The sequence below is a fragment of the Acomys minous genome (genome assembly GCF_964271855.1).
Source record: "Acomys minous genome assembly, chromosome: 19".
NCBI classification, from domain to species: Eukaryota; Metazoa; Chordata; class Mammalia; order Rodentia; family Muridae; genus Acomys; species Acomys minous.
Genome location: NC_140499.1, coordinates 19,678,805 through 19,701,597, shown reverse-complemented (window position 1 = coordinate 19,701,597; position 22,793 = coordinate 19,678,805). Strand labels below are relative to the sequence as shown.

At 38.0% G+C, this 22,793-nt stretch overlaps 1 protein-coding gene across 3 annotated transcripts in view; it reads right to left on the bottom strand.

The window, feature by feature from the left end:
* Positions 1 to 351: 351 nt before the first annotated feature.
* HSPA4L (heat shock protein family A (Hsp70) member 4 like) overlaps positions 352 to 22,793 on the bottom strand; it is a 49,388-nt gene continuing 26,946 nt past the window's right edge. For all 3 annotated transcript variants that reach the window (XM_084768501.1, XM_084768502.1, XM_084768503.1), the window contains exons 14-20: positions 14,658 to 14,756; positions 12,619 to 12,756; positions 9,459 to 9,584; positions 9,088 to 9,195; positions 8,390 to 8,509; positions 5,325 to 5,486; positions 352 to 1,599 (exon numbers count right to left, since the gene is read on the bottom strand). In XM_084768501.1, the coding sequence (XP_084624627.1) occupies positions 1,411 to 1,599; positions 5,325 to 5,486; positions 8,390 to 8,509; positions 9,088 to 9,195; positions 9,459 to 9,584; positions 12,619 to 12,756; positions 14,658 to 14,756 (942 nt within the window). In that variant the 3' untranslated portion in view covers positions 352 to 1,410. The remainder of the gene's footprint in view (positions 1,600 to 5,324; positions 5,487 to 8,389; positions 8,510 to 9,087; positions 9,196 to 9,458; positions 9,585 to 12,618; positions 12,757 to 14,657; positions 14,757 to 22,793) is intronic.

Here is a 22,793-nt window from a genome sequence, read left to right as displayed (position 1 = left end):
TATACTCTCAGTCTTTAGCTACTTAAGAAAAGTCAGTATTGTGTTTAGTATACAGATTTAGCTTTGGGAAAATGAAGAGCCTTTGAAAAGTGTAACTGAAGTTGATCTTCAGTGAATTAGAATTAGGAACACAGGCCCATGCATTTGTCTTGCTTCTTTCCCTTGGAGACTGAAACACTACTTCCAGCCTTTCCCCCAGTTAAACCAACAGTTCTGTGCCTCAGGACACAACTGAGTGGTGTGAACAAGTGTGGTGATAAACCACAGACCAGGCCCTTACTATGGCTGAAGTGCACTGTGCCTTTCCCATGTAAGAAGCACCAAACCTGGAGCCAAGTTTTCAAAAGGCAATTTAACAGCAGGAACTATAATTTAATCACGTTATACCATATTACACTATGTAACATTATGTATTTTACCTACTAATGTAACAAGGTCAAGTTTATTACAAGCATTATTTCCTAAGACTTATGGTACAGGCACTCCTTTTCAGGAATTACTGCTTATTTAATAGTGTCTATCTACATTGTAACATTAAATCAGTGATAGGTATATATATATATGCAATGCATTGTGCAATTTCTCCCTACCCCAGATTAAAGTTATTAACAAAAATCAATTAAGGAAACAAACACAACTATAAAAACTGAACCAAGGCTATCAGCATCACAAGATGCACATCTGAACAGGTCGACAGTGCTTTCCCATAACATGAAAGTATAGGCTTAGCATTACTGTAGCAGCAGCTGGTCTTTAGGACAAGTAAATCAACAGTTTCAAGTGAGAAGTTACTCTGAGAAAACATCAGTCCATGCTACTAACAAAAGCAGCAACTGCTGGTGTTATCTGAATGTCAAACTGCACTATTCTCTTTCTGAGTGTCACTTACGTGGCGACAAGACTGGAGTCCTTGTGGCGCATCAGTGAGATGGACTAGTATGTCAGAACCTCCCATTGCTTTTAATATTTAAGTGATAACAATAGGGAAACCAGGAAGGGTCAGTGCTGTCGGCTCTAAACCACATCAACTTCAGTTTGTTTTCACAACAATGCAGTCAACCCCCTGCCTCTGCAACAAAAGAGCAACGCAGTATCCCTTCCTGCATCGAGGAGCTGAGAGCTATGCAAGTAAAAGCTGTGACTAAGGTGGATGGTTGCGGAGTACATAGCAGTCCTGCATACTGACACATAGTATGTGAGGAGAGCTCAAACTCATTTGCACATCTATATTCAGCTAAAGCGTCACAGCAGCAGTGGACATGAATAGTGCACTCAATATAGACAACTTCAAAACTACTCCAAAAAACAAGTGACAAAAGTAGTTAAGAACAACTGAACATATGTTGTGTGTACCAGGCGTAAAGGAGGAATGGACCCTGTAGTTAGCCAACTGTTTGAGTTACATGAATCTTAGTCCACTTCCATCTCTCCAGAGTCAGTGTGCTGTGAGCTGCCTTTTGCTGGATCGGGGCTGGTCTCTGTACCACTCTGTCCATCCATTGGTCCATTGTGTTCACTGTTAGCTTTTGCTTTGTCTTCAGGAACTTCTACTTTTGGTTTGGGTGTATAAACGATGGGGTTACAGAAATTATCCAGTTCCTGAAGACAGAAACAACCCATGTCAAATATTACACAAAACATTTAGATGTTTGACAGTGTTCTCTTAACCTCCTAAAATTTGTGTGTCCCCTATACACTTAAAATTTCACTATATTTAACAACTTTATTACTGTACTTTTTATTTATTTAGGGTTTTTTTTTTTGAGACAGGGATTCTCTGTATAGCCCAGGCTGTCCTGGAACTCTCTCTCTAGACCAGGCTGGCCTTGATCTCAGAGAACTGCCTGCCTTTGCCTTCAAGAGGCCTGTGATTAAAGACGTGTGCCACTATCGTGCAGCTACTGTACTTATTTTTATTTCATATGCATTGGTGTTTTGCCTGCGTGTATGTCTATGTGATGGTGTCGGAGCCTCCGGAACTAGAGTTAGAGACAGTTGAGAACCGCCATGTGGGTGCTGGGAGTCAAACCCAGGTCATCTGGAAGAGCAGTCAGGGCTCTTAGCCACTGAGCCATCTCTTCAGCTCCAATTTTCAATTCTTAATATCTCAGATGCTTTGAGAATTATGTTAATACATTTAAATTTAAGTTTCTAAACATTTAATATGAAAGCAATGTTTTTATTTTTATTTTTATTTATTTATTTATTTGGTTTCTCTTTGTCGCCTTGGCTGTCCTAGACTCTCTTTGTAGACCAGGCTGGCCTCGAACTCACAGCATTGAGATTTTAACATAATGAGATTTCTCCCTTCCCTTTCTTCCCTCCATAGCCTCCTGTAACCTTCTTGCTCTCCTTCAAATGTATGGCTTCTTGTTTAATTGTTATTGTATGCATGCATGAATATGTAATACATATATATTATTAAATATATCAATATATCAATGTATACACACACACACACACACATGTTTTCAGGGCTGATCCACTTGGTATTGAATAAGCAATTGGTATGTTCTCGGGGAAAGACTGTTTCTCCCACTCTCAGCATCCTCTAGTGGCATGTGGTTGTTTGGGTAGGGTTGAGGGCTCGTACACTTTCCCCTGTCCCCTTTGGCATGTTCATTGTCATCTTGTTCAGCTCATGTTTGGGTAGGCAGTCATGCTGGTGACATTTTATGGGCAATTTGCTTTTAATTTTCCTGATATGCTAAGAAAGCAAATGCAAGTAATAGTGCGTAAATGAAACCTAAAGCATTTTTCTCTTTCCTTGCTTTTTACTCAGAAATGAAAGATTTTTAGTTCAAGTGATAAAACTGTAAAGTTTCTCCCAAGTGTGGAACAAACATCTTATAACAGGGAGTAATACCCGCACACCCCAGCATGGGGAGGGTCTAGTTACAAGCCAGGGAGGATAGTCTACTTACAAATTGTTCTTGATGACTTCTGCATCTTATCTATCCACACTGAAGCACTTACAAGCTTCTTGGGGAAAAAAATGGAATTGAAAACTTTTTTGATCAGGTGCAGTGGCACACACCTATAATCCCAGCACTCAGGGAGGCAAGAAAGGCAGATCTCTGTGAGTTCGAGGCCAGCTTGGGCTACAAAATGAGTCGAGGATAGCCAGGGCTACTCAGAGAAACCCTGGTTCCCAAAACCAAAACAAAAAACCCCAAAAAACAAAAACAAAAACAAAAAAACCCAAGACAAAAACAACAAACAACAACAACAACAACAAAAAACCCAAACCAAACCAATAACAAAAAACCTCCAAAACTTCCCCCTAATTATATAGTACTTGCTTTTAAGAAAAAAAAATACCATGTACAAAAAATACCAAACAAGGGGGAAAATCCTTTAAGATTAACACCTAAATAATCTTCTAGATGTTAGACTCTTACACACACACACACACACACACACACACACACACACACATACACGTATATATGTAGTTATACTGTATAAACTGAAACTCCTAGGGAAAAAAAGCCCTGCCTACAGTATGGCTCACTAATTAGAACATTGTGATTGTGCAGAGCTGGCATGCTGCTGATCTAGAACTAAAATTATGGGCTACCTTTAGCCCCGCCCCCTTTATGTTTATCTTCACATTTGTCTTAGTTTGTGTTTTACTGCTATGAAGAGACACCATGAGCACAGCAACTCTTATAAAGGGAACCATTTAACTGGGGCTAGCTTAACAGTTTCATAGGTTTGGTCCATTATCATCATGATAGGAAACATGGCAGTACGTAGACATGGTGTTAGAGGAAGAGCTGAGAATTCTATATCTTGATATTCAGGCAGAAGGAGACTGGGTGCTACACTGGGCGCTACACTGGGCATAGCTTCAGCATAAGAGACATCAGGGCTCACCTCAACAATGACACGCTTTCTCCAACAAGGCCACATCTCTTAATAGTGTCACTCCCTATGGCCAAACATTCAAACACATGAGTCTTTTGGGGGCCATTCCTATTCACACCACCACAACATCCTTTCCGTTCTCAGGTAAACATTTGGGATGGACTAACTTATCAGAGCAGTAGCTGCCACCATGCCCGAAGCCACCAATGTCATCAGGAGTGTCTAAAACTTGCAGTGGGGATTTTCCTGCTGCTGTATCCTCTACACATGTACTTGGTAAATGCCTTGATTTATGACTTATTTTGTTTAGACACTAAGTTTATGAGACTACTTCCATGATGTAATGCTATTCAGATCAACCTGAATCTATTTTCATGGTCCATGATCACTCATATTGGGCCCAAAATAAATTATATCCGTATTCCTTATGAAGTGAGAGCTGTGTTTCATGCCTACATGTGACTTTATTAAGGTTCTGTACTCCTTTTTACTCAATTATTTTGTAATAATATCTTTACAACTAAAATATTTGACAGCTATATCACATTTATAGTAGTAACTCCTAGAGATTTTTAGCTAATAGGTATATATTTACTTCAGATTTCTACATATATGTGTGTATATGCACTGACAAAATGTTCCAGAAAAGTTGTACAGTCGAAATTGATCAGGGAAGAGGACTCACTGTTTCACATATTTCCAACTATGGCAAATATTAGAAATGTAAACACAGCACATGATATAGAAAAAAATCACCTGCATTCTTAGTGACTGGGTACACACCTCTTTGTCATTCCCTAACCTAGGGTCTCTATTTCCATCTTTGCATAATTTTGGTGCCATGTTTTTTAAAAATAGATTTTGACATTTTTAAAATCAGTTGTTTATTAAATTTCAAAGTTTATCTGAAATTATATAAAATTAAAAACAGGATTTTATAGTGGAAGATTTCACATCCCAAAGATGAGCCTATTGCAATGAAGCTGTTAGAGGGCTCAGGGGATCTTGATATTTATGTTGATCACATCACTGTATCTCATTCAAATTACTCCTGGAACTTAGCAACCAGCAGTGTTTCCAAAAACGTAGAGACTCCATCATAAACAACCTTGAGTTGCTGAAGTCAGCAAAGCCAAGCCTGGCCTAAATGGTCTTCCGCAAATTGAGGGTTTCTCAGAGTGTGAAAAAGTTAGTCCTTAAATGTGTTTTGGTGCTTAAACCTATTAAAAAGAAAGTTTTAGCCAGCAAGATGGTTTAGCAGGTGAGGGTGCCTGCTCGGCCAGCCTGGCGATCTGAGTTCTATCCTTAAAACCAGCTGAAAGTGGAAGCTGAGAACCAGCCACAACAAAGTTGTCCTCAGACCTCCTGTGAACCATGGCATGTGTGCCCACACACTCACTGCGTCCTTTCTCACACATCAATAAAACATTGTTTAGGGAATTTTAGTTTCTTACCTTTGACTTTGCAACTATTTCTGACACTTTTACCACAGGTTCTTGAGTAAGACTTAATCTGTTCTGTGCATTCATCTTAGTGTTCAGCCAATTCATGGAGTCACTGATGTACTTTTCAACTTTTTCCATTTCAGCAGAATCCAGATGATCATATCTTTCATCCTATTAGAAATTAATGAAATTGTAAAAGAAAAAGAACTTATTTTTGGTAGTTGGCTTGTTGATAATTTCTCCATAAAACATTAAAATTTTTATTTATAACATACTTCTTATATATTCATGTAAAGATGCCCCATACAAAATGACACAAATTGAAGAGACCAGGAGAAAGAACAAAATCAGAGCAGCTTTGGAAAAATAACCTTTAGTAGAGGGTCTGCATTGGGCAAGAGAAGCTAGGATAGAGTAGAATTTATACAGACTTGGGAGAAAATAGGTACACAGGTATATAGTGAGGGAAAAAGAAAATTCTGAACATACCATAAAACTAGGTGGTGCATTCTTGATAAAAATAAAAAAGACAAAGAAATTTTGTGTAAAAAGCACAGTTACAGCTAATACATCTGGGAAACCACCCAGAAAGTCAGTTTACGTGAGTAGCAAGCAGAGCAGAAAGCAGCAGCAACAGGACATAAAAGCAAGAGGGTTTCCTGGTAAAGATTACGGACAGCCTAGAGGAGCAGCATGAACAAGGAGGAAAAAAGTGTGAGGAAGGGGAAGAGGACAAGAGGACACACATGACATGAAATCAGAATGGGGCAACGAGTGATTGGATGTAGGAAGAAGCAGAAGGGGTGAAGGAGAGGATCAACTCAACAATTTCCTTTAAAAAATACACAATAAAACCTAATACCACATATGCTAATTAAAAACATTTTTAAGCCAAATTCTTTTGCTGTATTTATTTTCCTTTAATTTTTTTGAGACAATCTCACCTGGCCATACCTGCGCTTGTCCTGATCCTCTGACTTAGCCTCTTAAGCATTGTAATTAAACCCCAAAGGTAAAAACAGGGACCATGGGAATGCCGTTTTCAAAACTGTTAAGCCTTATCAGACATTCAAGTTTTCTTTGTAAGATTACAAATTACACATCATCACATTGGACTTGAGTTCTAGGCTGCTACATTTTATTCAGCTTCTAACTGTCTCATGGATTGTTTTCTTGCTAGTTTATTTGCATAATCAACAAATATGCCTTTTAAAATTATCTGTCGCTTGAGCCTTTTCCTATAACTCTCTATTTGTAAAGTCTGAAATCTCTACTACTATTTAATAAACGTATTACATTACCACCTACTTTTTGGAGTTTTCTCCATGCCAGAATAATTAAAATGCTACCCCCATCCATATTTAAATGTTTTAGGTAATTTTGGACTGTTATATGGCTACCTTATAAGCAAAATAAATGCAAAACTCTCATCACTATTGGTCCTTCATTATCTGCTTTGACCTTCATTATTTATTTATTTATTTCTTCTTCCTTTTTCTTCTTTCTCTTTCTTTTTTTCTTCAAGATAGGGTTTCTCTGTGTAGTCTTGGCTGTCCTGGACTCACTCTGTAGACCAGGCTGGCCTTGAACTCAGAGATCTGCCTGCTTCCACCTCCCTAGTGCTGGGATTAAAGGTGTGCACTACCACACCCAGATCCACCATTTCTTGACTGTATTATTCTAATAATGTCCTAGTCTACTACTAGATTCTTTGCAAACTAAGTCATATTGCCTCTATACTCTAAAACCCCCAAGCTATCTGTATCAGAATAAACCTCAAACTTTCACAACAGCTGAGATGAGGTCGTCTGTGATCAGGCATCTGTCCCTCCCCAGATGTAAGCCACACCAGCTTTCAGTATGTTCCCCCAAGTGTGTGTGGGGGTGGGACAGGTGTGGGACCCACACTTGTGAAGGTCAGAGGGCACCTACAGGAGTCGTCTTTCCTACCATCATGTGTGACCTTAGGATTGAGTTTAATTAGGTCATCAGCCTTTACTGAAACCATCTCACTGGCCCACAGTTCAGTTTTCAAGAACATTTCTTTTTCATACATTCTGAGCCCTGGCTTCCTTCAATTCTTTTCTGACATAAAGAATTGAGTATATATTGGAAAACAGTGTAGACAGGGATACCAGCTACTTTGGTTTGACTCCTGAATCCCATCATTTACAATCTGTCTAATCCAACAAACTGTAAGCATCCAGATTTTCTAATATGTAAAGTGAGAAAACAGCATTCATAGTTCACAGATCCTAAATACCCTGGTGAGGAGAGTGTGTGGCAATCCAGGACTCACAGTGCTTAGGGTTTACTAAGTGCTTGGTGAATCTAAGCTTTTGGGATGATGCCTGCATGGTTCTGGTGCTGCTCTCTCCTGCATATGGATACAGTGTTAATGTTAATGATCACATCCGGGTCCTCACTGAGTATATAAGGTGGTGAGCAGTAAACCCTCCCCATTGGACAAATTCAACAGGATGGTCTTGCTTCTCCTGAGTTTTCTGGAATAGGGCTGTGTCTACTGGTCTGCTGAAATAAACAGCAGCAGTGAAGATGTGGATAAAGGAAAGACTGTAAGGTTTGAACCAGTAACCTCTTAAAAAGGTGGCTATGCCCTGTTCAGATGCTTGACTGGTCATTTACTTCTCTTTCCAAAAGGACATATGGTGCATATTGTCCAACCTGAAGCTTCAGAACAGTGGAGAGGTATGAGAAGGTTGGGTGTGTTGGAAGAATAAATGGAGATTATGGAGGAATGATAGATAGAAGATCAGCAACCTCAGGCAAGCAGCAAAATACAGTCTGGCAGCTTAGAGTCAAGGAAGACTTTTTCCTTGGAAGAAACACAAAAGTGAAACAATGGATTTTGTCACTAGATTAAACTTAAGCTATGACTTCAGGAAATTCTACAAGGTGAAACCCTCAGATTTTAAGTGTCCTGGAATCCTTGCTTAGTAATTCTTCACTGATAAACTGTAAGTTTGGTATGCTCAGTCCCTGACAAGTGGTAACGGCTGCAGCTTTGGGGTGGAGGACTTCTATGGTCACCATCAGCATCAAGGCCCCAGTACCTTGTTTCTGTACGCTTCTATCACTTTCAGGACAAGCTGAATCTTTTTCCCCAAGTCGTTTAAAGCTTTTGGTCTCTCCTCATGCTCTACGTACTTCATTTGAATGGGATGGCCATATTTCTATTAGCACAGGAAACATTTAAGAAGAATGAATAGGGTTAACAGAATACATTTATTTGCCTCTTATAAATGATAAACAGGCAACGGCAAAAATATGTCTTTTCTATTTTTCCATAAACATATGTATTATAGTGGCCCTTATCCTACTTTTAATCTCATTTTATATATATAAAAAAAACCACTCATGATTACCTCTTGACTCTTTTCAAACTCAAAGACCCAACCAAAAAAAACTGTCAATCCTTTCAAAGCAAGGTGCTAAAACTTCATAGAACCATTTTTAAAACATAGTAAAAACTATCCTACCATATATAGAATTCACAAATTTAAAACCTGATTTAAAATTTTATTTTATTTTGAGACACGGTTTCTCTGTGTAGCCCTGGCTACCTTGGAACTCACTATGTAGACCAGGTTGGCTCAGACTCACAAGAGATCCAGTAGCTTCTGTCCCAAGAGCTGAGATTAAAGGCACAACCACCATGCCCGGTAAGATGAGCCAAACTGAGAATCATACTCTTTACAAAGCTTAAATGTCTCAGTTAATATCCATGCACCACTTAAAGCAATTTACTAACCTTTAGCTCCTGAAGCTTATCCACATAAACTTGTTTAGGTTGGTCCTCTCCTTCTTCATAAAGCCAGTTTTCTGTATCTTCTAACATTGCAGACAGTTTATTCATGTCCTAGTTATATATTTAAGAGACTTTAATTACAAATGCCTTTCTTATAAATAAAGTAATTAAGAGATACTCTTTAGTTCAATACCAAATTATTCTGACCTTATTTATAAACATGTTCTCACTATCTGCACCTTGAAAAATCATTAGGAACCATCCCCATATAGGTTCAAAATTTGACAATAACAAATTCTATATACTTTTTGATATAATTCATGCTAGGATTTTAAAATAAACATTCAAGTAGATTTTTACAACCTCAGACTTACTTCTGGAGTGATGAACTTTTCATAGACAGTGCCCAATTTGTCTCTGAAATCATAGACGTATTCTTCAACAGCATTTTTAGCATCATTTCTTTCTTTCTCTAATTTATCCTGCATTATCATCTTCCCCTATTCAAAAAGTTTCAGATTGTCATAAAAACACACATTAGAGAATGGTTAGTTAAGTTAAATACATGATACCACTTTTTTTTTTTAAACTTTCGAGATAGGGTTTCTCTGTGTAACAGAGCCTTGGCTGTCCTAGACTCACTTTGTAGATCAGGCTGGCCTTGAACTCACAGAGATCCACCTGCTTCTGTCTCCAGAGTGCTGAGATTAAAGGAGTACATCATCATGTCCAGCTCCACTTCTTACCTTCTAAGAGGAGCATATTTTGCCAGGTGTGGTGGCGCACGCCTTTAATCCCAGCATTTAGGAGACAGAGGCAGGCAGATCATTGTGAGTTCAAGGCCGGCCTGGTCTACAAGGCAAGTCTAGGACAGTCAAGGCTACACAGAGAAACCCTGTTTTGAAAAACAAAAAAAAAAGGGGGGGAGAAGCATATTAAAAAAAAATCCTGGGTGTGGCGGTACATGCTTTTAATCCCAGCACTCAGGATTAAAGAGAAACCCTGTCTCAAAAACAAACAACAACAACAACAACAAAAAACCCCAAACAAACAAACAAACAAAAAACCCCAACAACAAAAAAACAAGAAACAAACAAAAAACAAAAAACAAAACCAGAACAGAATCTTTGAGATTGTAGAAAAAAGCTGAACTCTTGGTACACTGGTGAGAATAAAACATCCCACAGCTGTGAATCACAGGAACATATGGAGGTTCTTCAAAAACAAATAAATACAAGCTATGCACAGTGGTGGGTGTCTTTAGTCCCAGCACTTGAGAGGTAGATGTAGGCAGATTTCTGTGATTTGGGGGCCAGCACGAGTTACATAGTGAGATCTTGTCTCAAGTAATAAATGAAAATAAATACATACTAAATAAATATAAGTGAAGACTTTTAAAATTTATTTTATTATTTTATTTTTTTAATTTTCTTTTTCGTTTATTTATTTATTTATTTAGTTTTTTGAGACAAAGTCTCTCTGTGTACTCTTGGCTGTCCTGTACTTGCTTTGTAGACCAGGCAGGCCTCCAACTCACAGTGATCCGCCTGCCTCTGCCCTGAGTGCTGGGATTTAAGGCGTGCGCCACCATGCCTGGCCCAAGTGCAGACTTATAATTCACCTGAAATCTAGCAATTCTACTCCTGATTATATACCCAAATGAGTGGAAAGCAGACACTACCCAGATATTTGCATGCCAGTGTTTCCTGAAGCATCATTATCACCAGAAGCATAAACTGAAGCATCCATTAACTGATGGACAGATAAATTATATGTGTGCACATACAACAGAACTATGAGGCTGAGAAAGAAAGTTTTACATATGAGTGAACCCTAAGATTATGCTACATAAAACAAAACAGGCACAAAAAGACAAGTACTGTCTGATTCCATTTATGTACGTTGTCAAAAGGAGGAAGATGATGATGATGATGATGATGATGATTATTATTATTATTTTTGGTCTTTTGAGACAGGGTTTCTCTGTGTAGCCTTGGTTGTCCGAGACTTGCTTTGTTGACCAGGCTGACCTTGAACTCACTAAGATCCTCCTGCTTCTGCCTCCCTGAGTGCTGGGATCAAAGGCGTGTGCCACCACAGCCAGCTAAGCTGCAACTCTTTGTGTGTGTGTGTGTTATTTTTTTAAATTAATTTATTCAGATTACAACTCAACTGTTATCCCGTCACTTATATCCTCGCATTCCTCCCTCCCTCTCTCTCGTTTTCACCCTATTCCCCTCCCCTAGGACAATGACTGAGGGGGGCCTCCTCCCCCACTATATGGTCATAAGTTATCAAGTCTCATCTTGGTAGTCTGCTTATTCTTTCTTTGAGTGCAATGAGGCCTCCCCACTAATAAGCTGTAACTCTTAACAGGACCTACACATCTTGTTTGAGGACTTTAAAGATGTTAGCAAGAACTGTTATGATCAAAAGTAAAGAAAAAGCAATTATAATTCTTGAAGAACGTTTTCACTTAAAAGCACCTGGTTTTCTAAACACAAGGATACAGTAGCATATTTTGGAAAGAGACATTTAAAAATGAAAGTCTCATTTTGCACATAACTATGGTTTCCTACAATTCCTTCTTCAGTAAAAACTCAGTTCCAAACATAAATTCTGAGTATTATATGAGACATTTAGAAACTATTATGCATGAATAGAGCCTTACTAATGAATAGGTATTATATATTGTCACTTTATAAAAAGCAAGCCCTGTAAAATCAAAATCTCTTCATGTAAAGGGTTGAATGCAGCACGCTTCAAACATTGACCTAATGCTTGTAGGAATTAGAAGCCACCATTTCAATATAAACCTAAAGGATAAATATAATCACTTTATACAATTACTACTAAAGAAAGAACTCACTTCCTTGTTGAGAGACTGGAACTAAACATGAAACAGACAAGAGCATGAAAGAAAATGTTAACATGACAACAGAGTTTAACATCATTAATCAACACTATGAACAGTTGAAGTATCACATACTTAAAAAGGGGGCTTGCTAGGCAAGGGGAGACGTCTGATCTCAGAACTCAGAAGGCAGAGGAAGAAAGATCTGGAGATTTAATCCAGCCTGCGCTACACAGGAAGACCCTGCCTTAACACCTCCCTCAAAACAAAACACAAAGAATCACTCAACTAATCCAAAATAAGAGAACAAAAAGGGAGCTTCCTATTTTATTACTGTTAAAGATAATAAAAGAGGGAGCCAGGGGTGGTGGCACATAGTCACAATCCTAGGACTTAGAGGCAGGAGGATCTGGGGTTCAAGGTCATCTTCAATTAAATAATGAGTTGGAGGGCAGCCTAGGCTACCTAAGCCCTAATTTTACAAAAATGTTGGGGGGGGGGTTGTCTAAGAATCAGACTCAGAAAGGTTTTTCTGTAAAATGGACACTCTTATTCATGTAACTCTTACATGCAATTCTTAATAATTGCAACCAACATCACCTAGATTTCATAGACCACCTCTTACTTCTATACAATATCAATGCTTTAGCAACTATTCAACAGCAACTCCAACAATATACCTCATTTTCAATGTAGCTATTGAGAAGATCTTGGGTCAGTTGTCTGTACAGGCTACTCTGGATAGGTAGATCAATACTCTTGACTTTTCCTTTTTTAATAGTTTGACTTATGCGGTCTTGCATGTCTGAAGGAAGTGACTGGAAAAGAAATTCAAATCAAAAGTGAAACTTTCAGAAACTAACAAATATATATTTCAGAGGTAAAACAAAAAAAAATAAAGCTAAGCAAACCTATTACTGTCTACTATATTTAAAAATGTGACTGTACTGGCTGGGAACGAAGCTCAGTAGTAAAGTGCTTGTCCAGCATGCACAAACTCTGGATTCAATTTCCAGTGTCACCCCCATGCCTCCACACACAAAGACTAATTTGAATAGCCTTCTATATTCTGTTTAATGCTAAATCCTTTCTACATTTGGACTATGGAGTTGGAAATCTAAAGCTGTAATGAACTACTACTTCACATACAATACTATGGTTATAATTCTTGACAAAGGAAAGCAAATATAATTAAGGGTATAGAAAAACTGGAACCCTTTTTGGAGACTATTAACTGTAGTATAGCTGTTGCCAGTTTTTAAAACAGCTGAGCTATTGAGATGGTTAATGGCAGTTTGCTGCTAAGCTGGACAACCTGAGGACAATCCTGAGTATTCGCATGCAAATTGTACTTTGACCTCCATATGACAGTTTTAGCATATATGTATACACACACACACACACACACACACACACACACACACACACACACACACACACAGAGAGAGAGAGAGAGAGAGAGAGAGAGAGAGAGAGAGAGAGAGAGTGAGTTCTGAGGCTCTTCAAAATGTTTAAACACTTAAATGTTATGAGTAATAATTCCTTTGCTAAGTATGTGTTGAAGAAAATAAAAACAGACACAGGAAACGTGTCAAAAGTAACATTCTCAACAGGAAATATACACTGTAAATGCTCATCACTAATGAATAAATAAATTAGAATGTGGGATGCACTGATACAATGCAGTATTAGGCCATAAGCAGAAATAAAACACTAACACATCTTACAAGACTGTAAATAATTTTATAATCTAGAATTTAAACTCTCTAAGGACAATAATCATACAAACTGCAGTGTAGGGCAGCAGAGTTTCATGATGGTGGCATGGCGCTGGAGCTACACTTACCAATGAACTATCTCCCACCCCTAGATTCATCTTATTCAGAGAGGCCTAAAAAGTCAGTGTGGTCTGATGCTCTCATGACAACAGACCTGGAAGATGGTAAGATATAAGCCCACTAGCTCAGCATCTTCCTGCTACCACAATTGCCTCAGATGCTCACATTGAAATATTTTCATTTGAGTATGGTAGCACATACCATTTATTCCATCACTCTGGAAGCAGAGACAGGCAAGTCTCTGAGTTTAATGCCAGCCAGCCTGGTCTACACAATAAATTCCAGGCTAGCCAGGGCTGCATAATGAGACCTTGTTTTCTACTCCACAAATATTTTTTTTTAAAGAAAAATATGATATGACAAAAATTTCATGCAGAGCGTTACACATTTAAATTGTCTTTATTTGGAACTTCTCTGTTTCTCCATTTCTCTGAAACTATAATTTCTAGTGAAAAGAAATGTTATTATAAAACATCTTTTTCCTTGTTAAAAGATAATTATACTTTATGTCTTGTTCTTTTAAAAAGCTTTTAAGTAAACTCTGCAATGTAGGTATTTTGGTTCTAAGAATTCTATGCTTCTCTATCGTACTGCAGTTTAAATTACTAAGAATATTGAAAAGCAAGTAGAATACAATAATCAGATAATCCATCCATCCATCCATCCATCCATCCATCCATCCATGCCATCTCTACCAGATACAGTTAGTGCAGGTCTGTGACCCAACTACTTGTAAGGATGAGGAGGGAGCACCACAAGGTGAGAGAGGCCTGCACTACACACAAGGAGACCTTGTCTAAAATAGACATAGCCAAAAAAGCAAACACAAAATCCAATCTTGACAAAGACCCAAATGCACAGCACACAATGAGGAAAGCAACCTTTGTTTTGGCCCCAGTGTGGTCAATCTCCTCTTCTGGGGTGTGCTCAGCATGAGATTTTTGATGACCTCCTTCTTCTTGGTCAGTCTGCATTTTGTCCTGGCAATAAAATATATTAATGAATGAATGGTACAGTTTCCTTTTCTGGTAAAAAGCACAGGCCTCATCCCATGTTGAGAAGTGTGCACACACTAAAGCAGCTCACTTTTCAAATGAAAGTAGCAACAAACAGATTAACAAGTATAAATGAAAAGATTAGTTTGAAGCTATGTAAAAGGACCTTCTTGTTTACCCTTTTTGACCAAAAATTTGGAAAGAATATAGACCAACTATTCTTAAACTCAGCAATCACAAAATTAAGTGTTAAAAAGGAGAATATTCAGCTGGGTGCCGTGGTACTGCCTGTAATCCCAGCAGAGGCAGGCAGACCACTGAGTTCAAGGCCATTCTGGTCTACAAAGAGAGTCCCGGACAATCAAAGCTACACAGAGAAACCCTGTCTCAAAAAACAAAACAAAAAAAAAACCAAACCAAAACAAAAAACAAACAAAAACAAAAAACAAAACAAACAAACAAACAAACAAACAAAGAGTACCCTGGATGGGAAAACCGAATCATACAATTCAGTTACTTATTTTAAGTTTATTTTTTATTGAAAATCTTTTTTTATATAATACATTCTGGTCACAGCTTCTCCTCCCTACCCTTCTAACTTTATACTTTCTTTTTCTCTGTTAACATACTTTCAAATGTAGTAAAAACTGAAATTAATTAAAACTTAGGTATCTCTTAAGTATATATAACTCATAAGCTCCCAAATGGGCTATTTATTTGGCAAATATCTTAAAGAAAAAGCATTTTTGTAGTCTTTCTAATCACAATTATCACCGTCTTCTTGAAAGAGGCTTAGAATATAAGAATCATAATTACTGCCATATTTGGAATTGAGAAAATATGTTCTTCCCAGAAAGCTCTGTTGAGCAAATAAAAGCACAGTTTTGCCAAAGAAAAGAACAAGGAGCCAGGCATGGTGGCGCACGCCTTTAATCCCAGCACTCGGGAGTCAGAGGCAGGTGGATTGCTATGAGTTCAAGGCCAGCCTGATCTACAAAGAGAGTCCAGGACAGCCAAGGCTACACAGAGAAACCCAGTCTCAAAAAACAAACAGCAACAACAAAAGTAAAACAAAACAAAACAAAATACAAAAGAGAACAGGAATAATTGTATTTCCCCAAGCCCGGGGGGCTGGGAGTTTAGGGATTTGTGCATGTTAGACAAGAGCTGTACCTCTGAGCTATAGCCTGTTCCTTCAGGATCAGTTTTATAAAAACAACTTTAACAGAGGTCCTTAGGAATGAAGTCAATGCATTCCTTAAAGACATTCAGAAAAACACAAACAAGAAGGTGGAGAAAATGAATAAAACTTTTCAAGACCTGAAAATGGAAATCGAAGCAATAAGGGAAACACAAACAGGGAATCATGGAGAGGAAAATCTAGGTAATCAAACAGGAACTACAGACACAAGCATCACCAACAGAATTCAAGAGATGAAAGAGAGAATCTCAGGCATGGAAGATACAACAGAAGAAATTGATACTTTGGCCAAAGAAAATGTTAAATCTAAAAAGTTCCTGACACAAAACATCCAGGAAACCTAGGATACTACAAAAAGGCCAAACCTAAGAGTAAATTAAAAAACAAAACAAAACAAAAAACAAAAACAGATTCACAGCAGCTCAAAGAAAATAGTTTTTTCTCCTTTCTTTTCTTTTTTTTTTTTTTTTTGTTTTTTGTTTTTTGTTTTGGAGGGACTAGCTTTGTAGACCAGGTTGGCTTCAAACTTACAGAGATCCACCTGCCTCTGCCTGCCTGAGTGCTAGGATTATAGGTGTGTGCCACCATGCCCAACCTCAGAAAATATTTTCAACAAAATCATAGAAGAAAAATTTCCTAATCTAAAGAGATGCCTATAAAGGTACAAAAAGCATACAGAATACCAAATAAATTGGTACAAAAAAGAAAGTCTACCTGCCACATAATAATCAAAACAGAACAAATAAAGAATATTAAAAGCTGCAAGGGAAAAATGCTAAGTAACATAAAAGGCAGACCTATCAGAATTATACCTGACTTCTCAACAGACATTCTAAAAGCCAGAAGAGCCTGGACAGATGTCTTGCAGACTTTAAGAGACTACAGATGGCAGCCTAGACTACTACATCCAGCAAAACTTTCAGTTACCAAAGATGGAGAAAACAATATATTCTATAACAAAAAACTAAGCTTAAATAGTATCTAGCAACAAATATAGCTCAACATAAGGTAGTAGAAGTAAAAAATCTAACCCAAGGATGTTAATTATACCCATGAAAACTCAAGATATAATTTCACACCAGCAAAACTAAAAGAAGGGAAATGGAAACACACACACACACACACACACACACACACACACACACACACACACACATCACTACCACCACAAACAAAATAATAGGAATTAGTAATTATTGATCATTAATATCTTTCAATATCAATGGAGCCAATTCCCCAATTAAAAAAACATAGGCCCATAGAATGGATATGGAAATAGGATGCATCATTTTGCTGTATACAAGAAACAGATATAGACACTACCTCAGAGTAAAGGGCTAAAAAAGGTTTTCCAAGCAAAGAGACCCAAGAAGAAGCTGGTATAATAATTTTAATATCTAACAAAACAAGACTTCTAGCCCAAGCTAATCAAAAGAGAGGGGAAAGGACATTTCATCATTAATAGAAAAAGAGACTTAAATTATGTCTCAGTTCTGAACACCTATGCCACAAATGCAAGGGCACCTACATTTTTAGAAGAAATATTACTAAATCTTAAATCAGACATCGAACTCCACACATTAATAGTGGGAGAGTTCAACAGCCGACTCTCACCAATGGACAGGTCATCCAGACAGAAGCAGAGAAATAATGGAACTAAGAAACAACTCAAATGGGCATAACAGATATCTACAGAACATTTTTACCCTAACACAAAAAAATATACCTTCTTCTCAGCAGAGCACATACTCGGCAACAAAGCAAGTCTCTTTTAAATCAGTTAATTAAATCATGTTACAGCCAGAGCCCAGCCCACTACCTCCTCTCCTCCAAGTCCCACCCTCATGGCCTCCTTCACCCATTTCCTCCTCAGAGAAGAACCTGGCCCCAAGGGGTATTGACTCTCCCTGTCACCTAAAGTCGTAGCAGCACTAAGTGTATCCTCTCACACTGAAGCCAGACAAGGCATCCCAGCCGGGAGAACAGAATCCAGAGGTAGGAAATAGGTTCAAAGACAGCCTCTACTCCCATTTTTAGAGGACCCATATGATGATCAAGCTGCACACCTGCCACATACATGTAGGGGGGGGTCTATGTTCAGTAGATTCTGATATTTGAAAAAAACCTGAATGCCCATGCATGCTCTTTGGTTGCTAGTTCAGTCTGTGAGCCCCCATGGGCTAGGTTAGTTAACTCTGTGGGTCTTGTGGTGTCTTTGACCCCTCCAGCTCCCTCTGTCCTTCTTTCCATTCTTCTACCAAACTCCTGGAGCTCGGCCTATTGTTTGGCTGTGGGTCTCTGTATCTGTTTCCATCCGCTGCTGTATGAAGCCTTTCAGCAGACAGTGGTGCTAGACTCTTGTCTGTGGCATAGCAGAATATCATTAATAGTGTCAAGGGTTGGCTCTTTCCCATGGAGGGGTCAATCATTGGTTTGCTGTTCCCTACATCTTTATCCCTACACTTCTTGTAGGCAGGAAAATTTTTAGGTCAAAGAGTTTCTGGTTGATGTCCACCTCCCTCCACTGCAAGTCCCACCTGGCTACAGGAGGTGGCTACTTCAGGCTCCTTAACTCCTGCTGCTGGGAGTCTCAGCAAGGGTCAGCCCCATAGATTCCTGGGAGCCTCTCCTGTGCCAGAGTGCCCCACTGACTTTTGTTCTCTCTCCAGACACCCTCATCTTCCTTTCCCTTGATTCTTTCTCCACCTCCTCTCCCACCAAGTTCCCTCCTTCCACCTACTTCAGATGTCTATTCTATTTTATTCCTCTTTTGTATTCCATTGTATAAATGTACTACATTTTCTTTATCCATTCTTTGGTTGGGGGACATCTAAAGCTGCTATGAACATAGTTGAGTAAATGGCTTTGTGTATGATTGAACATCTTTTGGGTATATGCCCAGGAGTGGTATAGCTGGATCTTGAGGTAGATTTATTCCCAATTTTCTGAGAAAGTGCCAGATTGATTTCCAAAATGGTTGTACAAGTTTGCACTCCAACCAGCAATGGAGGAGTGTTTCTCTTGTTCTACATCCTTGCCACCATGTGCTGTTGCTTGAGTTTTTTTAAAAAAATTTTAATTCTTTTTTACATATCCATTTGTGTTATTACATATACATATATAATAAACTATACACAGCAAGAAAAACCACAAAACAATCAGGAATTATATAAATGTTACATTCATAGTATTTTGGCTATTTATATTTGGCAGTCTTAAAGAAAACATCTTTTTTGATGAGTCTAAAATTCTGAATGTAAATCTATCCTATCTCATCTCAATCAACTTACATCTATCTAGACCTAAAAACAACTTATTCCCTAAACAGCTAAGCTTAATTGTAAAACTAAACTATCTGATCTTCAACCCCATCAGGGACTTGAGGAAGAATAAAATTAATTACCTGAGTAAACAGGAAGTACAGGTTAGACTTACAGAATATGGCATTTAAAGATATTTTCATTATTTTAAAGATTCATTGACAGTAAGACAGGCTAACTCCTGGCAACACTCAGCCTACCTCAAAGAAGATGATGAGCATCAAAGAACCTCCTTATGGAGCTGGCTTCAAATGTGGCAAACCAGCCACTGGTCAAAATGTCCTTGTTTCGGCCACTGACAAAATTCTGCCTAAAAATGAGCAATCTTGGATGCAGGGAGAGTTGACAACCAAACTCTGCCAAGACAGGGTAAGCAAGTCCTCAATAGTTCCTGTCTCACAAATATGTCTGTCAGATATACTGGGCCAGAAGGCTGAAGATGATGCTCCAACATTATAGTTTTGGTGACTGTTCAGGAAGGAACCTATCTCTGTCATCTTTTTCACTTTGGATGTTGCTTGAGATCTTAGCCATTCCATTCTGATGGGTGTAAGATGGTATCTCAGAGTTGTTTTGATTTGAATTTCCCTGATGACTAAGAATGTTAAACATTTAAGTGCTTCTGAGCCATTAGAGATTCCTCTGTTGAGAATTCTGTTTAGCTTTATACCTGATTTTTTAATAGGGTTATTTGGTTTGTTGGTATTTAATTTCTTGAGTTCCTTATATATTTTGGATACTAGTCCTTTGTCAGACATAGGATTGGTGAAGACCTTTCCTGAGTCTGTAAGCTGCCATTTTTACCTATTGACAGTGTCCCTTGCTTGCAGAAAGTTTTCAGTTTCATGAGGTCTCATTTATTAATTTTTGATCTTAGTGCTTTGTGGGCCCTGTCTGCAGGTAGAGGAGATGCTGCCCCTGGTAAGCTTCCTGCTGGGAAGCGGATTCCCTTTTTTTTCTATTAAATTTAGTTTATCAATTTTACATTGAGGTCTTTGACTCACGTGGACTTGAGCTTTGTGCAGGGTTGTAAGTATGGATCTATTTGCATTCTTCTATATGCAGATGTCCAGTTAGCGCAGTGCCATTTGTTGAAGATGCTTTCTTTCTTCCACTGTATGGTTTGGCTTCTTTGTAAAAAGTCAGGTGGCCATAGGTGTGTGGGATTAGTTCTGGGTCTTTGATTTGATTCTATTGATCAACCTGTCTGTTTTTATGCCAATAACATGTAGTGTTCATTACTAATGCTCTGTAGTACAACTTGAGGTCAAAAATGGTGATACATCCAGAAGTTCTTTGATTATACAGAATTGTTTTTAAGCTATCCTAGGTTTTCAATTTTTCCATATGAAGTTGAGTATTGCTCTTTCAAGGTTTGTAAAGTATTGTGTTAGAATTTTGATGGGAATTGCATTGAACTTGTAGATTACTTTTGTTAAGAATTTTACTATGTTAATCCTACCAATCCTTAAGCATGGGAGATCTTTCCATCTTCTGATATCTTCTTTAATTTCTTTCTTCAAAGACTTGAAGTTCTTGTCATACAAAACTTTCACTTTCTTGGTAACAGTCACACCAATGTATGTTATATTATTTGTGGCTATTGTGAAGGGTGTTGTCTCCCTCATTTCTTTCTCAGTCCATTTATCACTTGTATAAAGGAAGGCTACTGATTTTTTTTTTAAGTTTTGTATCCAGCAACTTTGCTGAAGGTGTTTATCAGCTGTAGAAGTCGGTTAATAGAATTTTGGGGGTTACTTATGTACACTATTATATCATCTAAGAATAATGATACTTTGTCTTCTTCCTTTCCAATTTGTATCCGCTTGATCTCCTTTAGTTGTCTTATTGCTCTGGCTAGGATCTCAAGTACTATATTGAATAGATACAGAGATAGTGGGCAGCCATGTCTTGGCTATGATTTAATGGGATTGCTTTAAATTTCTCTCCATTTAATTTGATATTGGCTATTGGCTTCCTGTATATTGCCTTTACTGTGTCTAGGTATGTTCCTTGTATCCCTGATCTCTCATCAAGACTTTTTAACATGAAGGGGTATTGGAATTTTGTCAAAGGCTTTTTTCAGCATCTAATGAAATGATCCTGTGGCTTTTTTCTTTCAGTTTATATGGTGGATTACATTGATGGATTTTTGTACACTGAACCACCCCTGCATCCCTGGGATGAAGCCTTGATCATGGTGGATGATCTTTTTAATGTGTCCTTGGATTCTGTTTGAGAGTATTTTATTGAGTACTTTTGCATCAATGTTCATAAGAGAGATTGGCCTAAAATTCTCTTTCTTTGTTGAGCCTATATGGTTTAGGTATCAGGGTAATTGTGGCCTCATAGAATGATTTTGACAGTGTTCCTTCTATTTCTATTTTATAGAATAGTTTGAGGAGTATTGGTATTAATTCTTCTTTAAAAGTCTGGTAGAATTCTGCACTAAAATCATTTGGCACAGGGATTTTCTTTTGGAGGGGCTGGGGGACTTTTAATGACTGCTTCTATTTCCTTAGGGTTATAGGTACATTTAAATTGTTTATCTGATCTTGATTTAACATTGATAAGTGGTACTTATCAAGAAAAATCATATGTTTTGTTTAGATTTCCCAATTTTGTGAAGTACAGGTTTTTGAAGTAAGACCTAATGATTCTTTGGATTTCCCCGCCCTCGCCCCCCCCCCCCCCCCCGTGTCTGTCCCCCTTCTTGTTTCTCATTTTGTTAATTTGGATACTGTCTGTCTGATTTTTGGTTAGTTTGGCTAAGGATTTGTCTATGTTGTTGATTTTCTCAAACAAGCTCTTGGTTTTGCTGATTCTTTGTATTGTCCCCCTTGTTTGTTTTATTGACTTCAGCCCAGAGTTTGATTATTTCCTGTCTACTCCTCTTGGGCATGTGATCTTCTTTTAGTTCTAGAGCTATCAAGTGTGCTTCTAAATGGAAATGGCTAGTATAAGATTTCCAACTTTTTCATGAAGGCACTCAGTACTATGAATTGCCTCCTTAGCACTGCTTTCATTGTGTCCCATGTGTTTGGATATGTTGTATGTTTATTTTCATTCAATTCTAGAAAGTCTTTACTTTATTTCATCCCTGACCTGTGGTCATTGAGTAGAGTGTTGTTCAGTTTTCATGACTCATAAGCTGTTTGTTGAAATACAGCTTTAATTTATGGTGATCTGATAAAATACAAAGTATTATTTCAGTTTTCTTGTATCTGTTGAGGCTTGCTTTGTGACCGGCTGCGGTCAATTTTGGAGAAGGTTCTTTGAGGTGCTGAGAAAAAGGTATATTCTTTTGTGTTTGGATGGAATGTTCTGTATTCTGTACATATCTGTTAGGCTCATTTGATTCATAATATCAGTTTCCTTATTTCTATTTAGTTTCTGTCTTGATGATAACTATTGAGAGTGTGGTGTTGAAGTCTCCCACTATTAATATGCAGGGTGTGATGCGTGATTTAAGCTTTGGTAATTTTTTTTCTACAAACGTTG